Here is a 12,063-nt window from a genome sequence, read left to right as displayed (position 1 = left end):
GACTGGTCTAATGATGGACCAGCTCTTCTTTCATCTCTACAGCCTTCTAGTTGCTTTCTGCCCATATAGGAAAATGTACATTTCATACAGTAACTAAGTACAATTGCTACAATTCTGAGGTATTTGTACTTTACTTGAGTATTTCCATTTTATGTCACTTCATACTTCTACTTTACATTTATCTGACAGCTTTGGTTACTTTTCAGGTCCAGATTTAATATGAAAAACCAGAGCAGGGGCGTCCCTCTCTACCTTTAAAAAACTCCTGAAGACCCATCTCTTCAGAGAGCATCTTCTCTCCTCGCACCACACGATAATTCTACTCTTCAAAGAATTGTCACCAGCACTTATTGATGCACAAATAGCTCTTACTGCACTATACCTTGATTGTTTGCTTTTACTCTTCCTGTAAGTCGCTTTGGATAAAAGCGTCTGCTAAATGACTAAATGTAAATGTAAAAATGTGACCAATTTAAAGTGATTAGACATTTTTATTAAATTAAACCCCATAACAGTATATTTAGTGGTTACAATGAGCCCTGGCTTGAGAAAATAAACCACTGCTTACATAAAAGCATCAATAATAATATGCTAAGAATATATTTGACAGTCTGAGTGGGTTCATACTGCATGAAGAGTACTTTTACTTTTGATACTTTAAGTACATTTAGATGCTGATGAGTATTGTATCCGGATACAACGTTTTAGTATCGATACTTTTTTATTTTTATTGAGCGCTGATAGTACAGAACATGTACAAAAATACAACATTCACAAAAGAAAACTTGGACCAATGCTCACATAATTTTTTGTTTTTTGTATGAATCACCCCCCCCCCCAAAAAAAACAAAAAAAAACAAAAGAAACAAGAAACAAAACCAAAACAAAACATGTAGGACACTGTATGCATTGCAATAACAATAATACTTATACTTATAGTAAGGAAAAACAAATCGATACTTTTGACAGCCCTACGACCATGTCCCGTCCCTGGTTCTAACCCGTTCTCTGTTTCTTCTTCTCTTCAGCTCCAGGAGACCGTCAAGAGGAAACTGGACAGCGCCCGGTCGCCTCTCAACGGAGACCAGAACGGCATCTGTGACGGCGGCAGCTACTCTCCGACCACCAAGCGGGTCCGGAAGGAGGGCTCCGGTGGTCTGGACTCTCTAACGGGACTCCCCAACAACAACAACGTCCCGCCCATCTCTCCGCTGCACCACCAGATGGACATTAAGCCCTTACTGGGCGGGCCCAACACCTCCAGCGGCAACAACACTACAAACAGCAACGGCAACCACGTGGGCCAGGCGGCAGACGAGCTGGGCAAGAACGGCGGCAACCACCTGCCGGACATGAAGCTGAACGGCTCTCTGGACCTGGAGGACAGCTTCGGCCTCCTCAAAGACCTGAAGCAGGAGCCGCTGGACGACGGGGGCGGGATGGAGTCCTCGGACCCCCAGTCGCTGTCCAACCAGAACAAACTGTTCTCCGACATCAACCTCAACGACCAGGAGTGGCAGGAGCTGATCGATGAGCTGGCCAACACCGTGCCCGAGGACGACATGCACGACCTCTTCAACGAAGACTTCGAGGACAAGAAGGAGCCCGAGTTCGGCAGGCCGGCAAACAATCAGACGCCCGGACCCCAAGAACCAGGCGGCAACACGACGGCTCCGCCAGCAGCAGCCCTGCCGCCTCCTCAGCCTCCACAGGGAGGCCCCCAGGTCCCCATGGGCTCCCCACAGGTCAGTACCAACAGGGTCCACCACGGTCTCTGCCCCAGAGAGTCAGTCACATATTGATATCAACCTGGTCTCACAGAAATCCGTGAAATAGCCACGGATTCGCTTAACTCAAAATCCGTGGAATAGCCACAGAATCACTCAAATTTCCGTGAAACTGACACGGATTTGGCTACAATGCAAGTTAATGCCAGTCATATCCCGTGGCTATTCCAACATAAAAAAGTGATTATGTACATTCACTGAGTGAATATTTAGAAAATAAAACATATATTTCTCGCTAGAAATGTGATCAAAATCCATTTTTATGCAGAAACTAAGTCAAAATATTGATTTTTTCACTAAAAATGAGAGAACTGTCCGCCATGTTTTTTGTTCTGACCGCCGGGACCTTGAAAGTCACGTGACTTGGAACAAACCAATAGGAACAAATATCCATGGAATAGCCACGGGATATGACTGTCATTAACTTGCATTGTAGCCAAATCCGTGTCAGTTTCACGGAAATTTGAGTGATTCCGTGGCTATTCCACGGATTTTGAGTTAAGCGAATCCGTGGCTATTTCACGGATTCCTGTGAGACCAGGTTCATTGATATACAGTCATGGAAAAAATGATTAGATCACCTTTTGTTTTCTTCAGTTTCTTGTTCATTTTAATGTCTTGTTCAACTAAAGGTACATTTGTTTGGACAAATATAATGATAACAACAAATATATCTCACACAAGTTTAATTGAAGACCTGATTTTCCATGGTTTTCTTATCATCAAGAAAACCATGGAAAACACACCAAAAAATCCCCCCAATGTTACCCTATGGAGAGGCTAGAGTGGATGACATCATCGCTAGAGTGCAGAGGGAGAGAAAAATTTGTCAAAAAATTAAATTTGTAAACTGCGTTCCAGGCCGCAGATATCACTCTACAGAAATAATTTATAGATATAAAGGTAGTAAAATGTGTGTTCTCCCTCACATTGGTGTGGTAAAGCTGTCAGAGTTCTAGTTTGGGCGTAGGACCACAGATGATCCACCAACACCACCAACAGCCCCACTGAAAACTGTCATTTTACACTAACTGATCAATTTTACACTCTAACTGACGAGTCACGGGCCAGAGTCAAGAACACTCTAAATATCTTCAGAAATGTTCTAGTTATTATTATTATTATTATTATTATTATTTACGGAATATGACTTTACAAGGCAAGAAGAATGAAATGTTCAGATGAAAGCTTTTAGCATTTCAAAACCGGGTCACTAAACAGAAATCATGTGTTTTTGTTACATTTAATAAATGAATGAGTTTCTGCTATGAGTAATGTAACTTACTCAGAGGGTTTAACATGATCCTCTCTGGTCTGAGCTGTAAGTCTGGAGCTGAAGGCAGCAGGCGCTTAGTTTACTTAAAGATAAAGATAAATAAATAAAAACCAGGTCCAGACTTCTGGCCTGACTCTGTCCACAGGTCAGACACACACCTACCATCAGACTGTCTGTAAAGCTGTCTGATTAGTAAGTTGTTCCTCATTTGTACAAACAGAAAAGTAAAAACAAGTTGTCACAGTTTAGCCATGAACTTCTCTGCTGTATTACAGCTGAGAGGTTTTATTATAGGAGGCTACCAAACCTTCTGACAACTACCTCCCCCTAAAACCACAAACTGTTATTTTTACTTTCTTGTTTGTTTCATTTGCAGACAAACAGCAGACAACATGTTAATTAGAAAGCTTTAGAGGTGTTGATGGACATATTTTTTAATGCTGGTTCCAGTCTAACTGCAGTAACTACGCAACTAGAGGTAAAACTAGGGCTGGGCGATACGGACCAAAAGTCATTTTTAGAAATGTATATTATATATAAAGGATGCAGAGGCCACATATGCTGAAAATTTCAAGCAATTCTATGAAAGTTAACCTTTATTAATGGTATGTGGATAATAATTTGGGGTCCAAAAGAAGCCCAAGAGGACATGAGGGTTAAACACTATCTAGATAATAATTTCCTTATCAAATAAACTTATAATTTCTATTATTTTTGTCCTCACAGTCAAAGCAGACCAGAGTCAGTGAACTTACTGCTGTCTGCTTTGGTTTTGAGTTGGATTTTGTAGTTACTGCAATTTTTATATCATTATTTCTCTGAAATAAAGCAAAATTGAAATTTGTCACAAGATAAAACAGACATCAAGGAGTTCATTTTTAGTTATAACTCAATTTCGACCAAAACTGTAGTTACTGCAGTTAGACTTTGTAGGGCAGAATATTAAAATTCCTCCCAGCGTTGTATTGAGTATAAGAGTTTAAACTAATAGTACATGTGTGAGGATAATTATCTGGTCAAAATACTTCTGGCTGCGACCAAGAAGATAATCACAAGGAAATAGTGTAGTGAAGGCTCTCCCACTCTGAGGAACTGGTTGGACACAGTCGAGGAGATATACAATATGGAAAGACCGACATATATATCTCACTACAGAGAGGCCACTGGGGACTCTGAATGAAGTTAAAATCATTGTAACACCACTACAAAAGACTTGTATCCCTCTGACACTGCTGTTTTGTTTTGTTTTGTTTTTTGTGTTCTTTTTTCGTGTTGTTTTTTCTTAAAATTAAATATAGAATGAGTTATATAAAAAAACAAACTAATAGTACATGAGTCTGATGGTTTCTTTTTCTGTGTTTGGACTCCTCAGGTCCGACCGTCTTCGTCGGGCCCCCAGTTCGCCACCACGGCCAATGGGACGCCTCCTCAGCAACCGTTGCAGCAGTCTCCGGCCGTTGCCATGGCGTCAGGGTCCCCGTTGCACAACTGCGTGGCTCGTTCCCCTCAGACCCCGACCCAGGCCCAGACACAAGCAGTCTCTCGGCCTGGGAACGGGTACATGATGAACCCGGGCCCAGGGGTCAGCCAGGCGGGGGGCACGGGGCCCGGAGCGGCCGGAGTGGTGGCCCCTGGAGGTCAACCTGTGGGGCCGGTGACGCCGGAACTTTCTCCAGCCGAGCAGCTAAAAGCGATGGCTCAGCAACGAGCTAAGTTGCTGCAGCAGAAGCAGCAGCAGCAGCAACAAGCAGCCAACTGGTCCCCTGCAGGGGCCCCGACCAGCCCCTACAACTCTGGGCCCTTTAACCAAGACAAACCCAACAGCCCCATGATGTACCCACCGCAAGCCTTTAACACGCCACAGGGCCCTCTAGTGGCCGGGATGGCCCCCAACAACGGGCCCAAAGCCCCCATGAACAACTACCTCCCTCACAACCACATGGGCATGATGGGCCAGAACCAGAACCAGAACCCCCTGTCCAACCAGAACCCCCTGTCCAACCAGAACCCTCTGTCCAATCAGAACCCCCTGACCAAACAGCAGCAGCAGCAGCAGACGGCGGCCATGTTGTCCTACAACAACACCAAACCGCTGAGTCACTTCAGCGGCAGCGGCGTCGACCACATCGGCCAGAGGATGACGCCCCCCATGGGGGGCAACAATCAGGTCAAGAACCCCATGATGCCTCCCTACATGGGGGGCGGGGGCGGCGGGGGGCAGGGCGCCGGGCCGGGGCAGACCCAGGGGCCCATCCCCGGACAGACGGCCCACCTGAGCGAGGAGCAGAAGAGGATGTTGCTGATGAAGCAGAAGGTGTTGAACCAGAACATGCCGTACAGCGCCATGCAGCCCCACGGACAGGTAAGGGAACTGTTCACCTGTTTTACCTGTTACTGGGACGGACTGGGCCGAGGCTTCGGACCCAGGAAGTCTTTTATGAAGCGAGTATCGAGGCTGGTTTCTTTGAGGGCGAGTGGCGCCATTGATGACGTTTGAAGCCTCTCTGGTTCAGGGAATAGTTCCAGTGTTGGCGTGATTATAAACAATATAGACTAGAGGCCAAAAGTTTGGAAACGAGGCCAATACAGGCCAAATGTTGGGAAGATAGTTAAATTTTCTGTTCACAATGGCTTTCTGAAAAAACTGTCTGGATTCTTTGGATTTTTGGATGTTTACTACATGATCAGACTTTACTTTTTACATTTATGGGGCGGCTGTGGCTCCATTGGTAGAGCGTTCGTCCAGTGATTGGAGGGTTGGTGGTTCGATCCCTGACCATGGCAGCCTACATGTTGAAGAATCCTTGAGCAAGATACTGAACCCCAAATTGCTCCTGATGCTGTGAATGAATTCCCAATGGTGGCAGGTGGCACCAGTGTGCCCTGGTAGCCCCTAACACCAGTATGAATGTGTGTGTGAATGGGTGAATGAGCGTAGTGTAAAGTGATTTGGATAAAAGCGCTTTATAAGTGCTTTAGGCTGCAACAGGTAGCCAGTGGAGCTCAATGAGCAGTGGTGGGACATGAACTAGGAACTATTCCATTATCACCTAGCACTAGTGATGGGACCGAGTGTGCCGAGGCTTCGGAGTGTGTGTCGAGAAGTCTGAGAAGTCTCGTATCGAGGCTGGTTTCTTTGAGGGCGAGTGACGCCATTGATAATGTTTGAAGCCTCTCTGGTTCAGGAAATAGTTCCAGTGTTGGCGTGATTATAAACAATGTACAATACAGGCCAAATGTTGGGAAGATACTTACATTTTCTGTTCACAATGGCTCTCTGAAAAACCTACATGATCAGACTTTACTTTCATTGAATATAACCATTTTCCCCCATTGATCTTTATTGATGTTTGACATTGATGTTACCAGATTCACAACTTTAGGCTCAGTTGGTAGAGCGTTCTTCTAGTAACCGGAAGGTTGGTGGTTCGATCCCCGACCATGGCAGTCTACATGTCCAAGTATCCTTGAGCGAGATACCGAAATTGCTCCCGATGCTGCGTTCATCGGTGTGTGAATGAATTCCCAATGGTGGCAGGTGGCCTAACCCTAACCCTAACTGTAGCTAACGGCGGCGGAGTTGCTGGATTTTTCTCCAGTCACTTTTTTGAAAAATAGTTGCTAAGGGGGTCTGAAAAGTCGCTAAATTAGTTGGCAACACTGCTTCACCGGCTTTTACAAATGTTGCGTGTTGTTGTGGCGTCCAGTACTACGTCACATCCTGCTTAGTGTTCTATCCAATCAGCAACCAGGCTGTTTACAGGGAGAATAAAGACCCTGCTCTACTACAGGGACTAAAAAAGTCCTGACAAAAGTCGGCTCCGGACGGCTCGTATTCAGATTAGGAGCGTTTTGGCGAGCCTCATTCCGGGTATCGCCCGGTAGTAGAACCAGCCCTAATTCAAGATCATTAACCAGTTGACCAGGACAGACGACAGGAAATGGATTGCTGTTTTTAATAAAAACCTTCCAGAGGTGCAGCCAGAGAAGGTAAAATGGCGGTAGTTTCCCCAGCAACAAGCCACAGCTGGGAATAGGCAATAGGAAAATGGCCTGTCGACAGTGTATTGATGCCTCTGCAACACTAGCAGCACTGATAGCCCCCCCCCCTCCTCCCCCACACACACTCACACACCACGCCAAACACCAAAGCTAAACGGCTCCTTAGCTCATATCCCCAATCTGTCACAGCTGACTGATGGCTCAGATTGCAGCGCTAAGCCAAGCTAGCTGCTGTCATTACCCAGAGCCACCTCGGGCCGTTTGTTTCCTCAGCAGGAACCCACCGGTCCAGCCAGGTGACCTTAATAATCCAGCGGACGGTAGAGGAGCGTAGGAGGACTCTACCTTCACAATAAAACAGCTACAGGACAGAAACACACACTCATTATCTCATTGTCTCACTGGCGTCAATACAAAGTGTGTGTGTTGATGATTCACTCGTCAATGTTCTCCCTTTATCTCTCTCTCTGCCTCCCTTGTCTTCATGATATGGCTACAGTCAGTCACCTCCTCCTCCTCCTCCTCCTCCTCCTCCTGGTGATCTCTGCGTCTCCTGTCCTGCTCCTCCTCCTCCTCCTCCTTCCTCCCTCTCTTTCTCCCCCTGCCAGAGACACTCAGCACCAATAAAGGAGCAGATTTATTAATATGGGGCCTTTGTGGCTGCTGCCTGAAGGGCTCTGTGTGTGTGTGTGTGTGTGTGTGTGTGTGTGTGTGTGTGTGTGTGAGTGTGTGTGTGTGTGTGAGTCCATGCACATGTATGTATGTTTGTGTGCGTCTCATAGATTTGGGGAGGGGGTGGAGAGATTTATTTGAGTGAGCAGAGGAGAATTGGAGACGGGGAGAGAGAGGGATGTGCAGAAAAGAGAAAGAAAGAAGGACTTAAAGGAGAATGCAGAAAGAGATTTATTATGGAGTGAGGATGGAGCATATTAAAAAGAAAGTCAAGAGCCTGGAAAGAGAGAAATAAGTGAGCAATGCAGACTGTGTGAGTGTCTGAAATGCAAAATATTCATGGTTCTGTGTGCATCTGGCTCCAGTGTAATGGAGACTTTTATTTATTTATTTATTTATTTATTTATTTATGTGCAAGTTGGTGCAGATTAGCTGGAGAACATTTACAGGATGTGGACAACAAGTGTTGACATTTAAAGGGGAAATATACTCCAATTTTACACATCGATAGATTCAAGATTCAAGAGTTTGTATCGTCATTATACAAGAGAACGAAATGTCCTTCAGACTCACAATAAGTTAAAAACGACACTGTAAAAAAACAAAAACCTGTTGTTTTTAGGGTAAAAACCAGCAGCTGTGGTTGCCAGAACTTTACCGTAATAAATACGGTGCAACTTTTTCTAATATTATGGTAAAATGATATTAAAACTGTTGATTTCACGTTTAAGATTGACATTTTATTCCATATTTTACCGTATAAATAAAACGTTTTTCCATCAAAAGAAACGCTGTTCTGCCATAAAATTGAAACACATTTTTTTTATAAATGCTGCATAAATTAAAGATGTTACTATTAAATATGACAGTATATTTCTGTTAGAGATATGGTGTTTAGTACATTTAACAGTGAGAAAAATATTTTTTTTTTACAAAAGATAAATGCAAAAATTACAGTGATGGCTTTAACATTAAAACTTTATCTCAGAATATCAGTTGCTTTCACTTAAATTTGCATCTAAAATCTCAGAAAATATTAATTTTTTTACTCGTTAATTTACCGGTTTTAACCTCAAAGAATATCTGATTTATTTTTTTCAGAAATTTGAGTTTTTGTCTTTTGCCACTTTCATCTTTATTCATGATATTCCAGTTTGTTTATATATTACAGTATATTTTTGTAACAAACACGGTGCCAGAGTATTTTACAGTGGAGTAATGTGTTTAAAAAAAACAACAAAAAAACTGTATAACTGTATGGAAGGTCCCTTTAATTACTTTTTTTGGGGTCATTTTGTGTCTTTTTTAATAATTTTGTGTCTTTTTTGGGTACTTCTGTGTCTTTTTTTTTTAATTTTATATCTTTTTTTTAGTCATTTTGTGTCTTTTTTTGTAATTCTGTGTCTTTTTTGGGTCATTTTGTTTCTTTTTTAGGTAATTTAGTTTTTTCTGTCATTTTTGTCTTTTTTGGTCATTTGTGTCATTTTTTTTAGTAATTTAGTTTTTTTTCTGTCATTTTGTGTCTTTTTTTAGTAATTTTGTCTCTTTTTAGTCATTTTTGTAATTCTGTGTCTTTTTTTGGTCATTTTGTTTCTTTTTTAAGTAATTAAGTTTTTTCTGTCATTTTTGTCTTTTTTGCTCATTTTGTGTCTTTTTTAATAATTTGGTCTCTTTTTTTGGTAATTCTGTGTATTTTTTTGTAATTCTGTGTCTTTCTCTGGTCATTTTGTGTCATTTTTTTTAGTAATTTTGTGTCTTCTTTTAAGTAATTAAGTTTTTTTCTGTCATTTTGTGTCTTTTTTTAGTAATTTTGTGTCTTTTTTTGGTCATTTTGACACTGCCTCCAGCGGCCCCCCAGGTAATTTGAGTTTAAGACCCCTGCCGTAAAATCTTCAGACAGTTTTTTTACAGTTTACAAGAAAACAAAACTCTCTTCAGACTCGCAGCTTAAAGACACACAACAAGTTAAAACTAGTGAGCGTGTGAACAGTTTGATGGTGTTTTCAGTGTGTAGCCGCGTCCGCGGTGACGTCACCCATTAGTTTGTGGACGACCACGACCACGATAAGGACGCCAGTGGTAGTCAAGGCCGTTATTTATGTTCTTCTAAACAAGGGTAGCATGATAGAAAGGCTTGTTACGAGTCAGGAGAGGACACGTTGTGACTGATGAGATCTTATCAGGATGTCGGCGTGGGCGTGTTTGTGCGTCATCGTTTTCAAAGACTCCGTTTCTGTCTGTCCACACGGAAGTTCCTAAAGTTTTCACACTGAAAAAAATGGACTCAGCAGCGTTTTAAAAAGGTCCTTTCTTTGTATCGTGGAGGCGTAAACATAGCAAAAGTTATGCATTTTTAAATAAAACAGTTTTATTGTGGATGGAGCCGAGAAGTAGGGCTGGGCGATATGGACCAAAAAGTCATATCCCGATATATGAATATGAAAACTTTATTATCCACTGAGTGGAAATTCCCCTTTGGTTTCACCATCGGCATGTCTCAAAACAACAGAATGAATAGTAAGACATATACAAACATATAAACATATATGTAAAACATATATTTAGGCTGAATATTGATATATTGATGCAAATGTTCAGTCAAAGTCAAATATGACATGTCACAAGTAGTTTTATTGATTTATTTAAGTGAACATAAATACTGTATAACAACAGGAGAACCTTTTTTAAATCAAATCTCCATAAAGTGACATTTAAAAAATAAAATATCTTCAATAAAACAGCCTATGAAATAGAATAGGCCAATGGTGGTCTAGTTTGTCAGAAAGTATCTGAATAATCCAGTTCTCTCTGTGTGGTCTGTGTCCTAGAGGTTAGGAAATCAGCTTGTTACCACAGGGGTCGCTGGTTCAAATCCCAGGACTCACGGGTCAACAACTATTAGTCAAAAAATAGAAACTAATTACCACATTATGGGATGTCCAGAAATGACTCCCTCGAAAATAACCACACTATAGTACGTCTATTTTTGTTAAAATGGTCAAATTTTAAAATGCCTAAAAAATGCTCAAAATGGGTTTATTTATTTCTCCTAAAATACGGGGAAAAAAGAAATTAAATACTAAAAACTGGCAAATTTATTAAGTTAATACCTGTGGTAGCCAAGAAAAATAAAATAAAATAAAAAATCATGCTAATTGTAACTTGACTTGATTTTTCTGTTGATGGCCAGAAATATTTCTATTTCTATGAGAAAAGAATAAAGAACATTACAAAATGAACTATATCGATATATACATATATATTGGCGATGTGGCCTAATTCCATATCACATTTAAAAATATATCGATATATTTTTTATATCGATATATCGCCCAGCCCTACATAAACATAGCAAATGTTATGCATTTTAAATAATATACTTTTAATGAGGATGTAGATATCTCAGCTTAAGCTGCATTAACTTTGATTATATCTCTCATAAATCCCCCGACTTTACTGAAGAGCAATGCAAATGAAAAGGATTTTAACACTGAATTAACTTAATTATAAGCAGTGAAACAGAGGTGGGTCATATTAAACTGAATGTAATATTTGTCAGCTTTAAAAAAAATAATTAAAAAAAGGTCTTGGCAATCAGCTGCTGAATATTAGAGTTTTCAAACCATCTGTGCCCAAATTGTAGGCGCATTGGACTAAAAGCTGCAAAATTCTTCAGTATGTCAAGGTGAGAAATTTAGAAAATGACAACATATGCCAAGAAACAAGGAGGTGTTTCAGTTCTAAAAGAAATGATGCTCTTTCTGTTTCCCTTCGGATCTTTAATCACTTGGTCCTAATGAGCTATTAAACAGACATGCCCTTCAAATGAAAGAGAGGAAGCAGTGTTTATTATAATAATTATTGTTTTTAGATGTATTCAACAGTCTGTTGTTCTGTCACAACACATAACAGATGATGAGGCATTTTTGAGACTGATGCAGATGATTTTAAAGTGAAAAATGACCGATATTGGCACTGATATAGTGATTTCTGCAGCTGGAATTTAACGAGACCTTTTCGTTGTGGATTGTGAACCGATTCAGTGAAAACAAACTATTATTATTCTAATTAGGGCTGGGCGATATATCGATATAGTTAAAAAAGAAAAAAGATTTCTTCCTATATAAATGCTGCCCTTACTAGGGTTTGTCATATTTAGTTCTTTTGTAATGTGCATTATTCTTTTCTCATATAAATATTTTTATTTCAGAAAAAGATTGGCTTTTTTTTATTTCATAGGCTATTTTTATTTAAGATATATTTAAACTTTATGGAGCTTTGATTTAAAAAAAAAAGAGGTTCTGCTGTTGTTATACAGTATTTATG

At 40.9% G+C, this 12,063-nt stretch overlaps 1 protein-coding gene across 1 annotated transcript; it reads left to right on the top strand.

Moving 5' to 3' along the window:
- Positions 1 to 896: 896 nt before the first annotated feature.
- Positions 897 to 9,038, top strand: maml3 (mastermind-like transcriptional coactivator 3; the record flags this gene model as incomplete). The annotated part of the gene is made up of 2 exons (XM_059336194.1): positions 897 to 1,745; positions 4,436 to 9,038. Coding segments are annotated over 2 exons (1,974 nt in total), but the record flags the coding sequence as incomplete, so codon positions are not given.
- Positions 9,039 to 12,063: the final 3,025 nt, after the last annotated feature.

This window comes from Centropristis striata, chromosome 1 (genome assembly GCF_030273125.1).
Source record: "Centropristis striata isolate RG_2023a ecotype Rhode Island chromosome 1, C.striata_1.0, whole genome shotgun sequence".
NCBI lineage: Eukaryota > Metazoa > Chordata > Actinopteri > Perciformes > Serranidae > Centropristis > Centropristis striata.
This window is presented reverse-complemented; position numbering and strand designations above follow the sequence as displayed.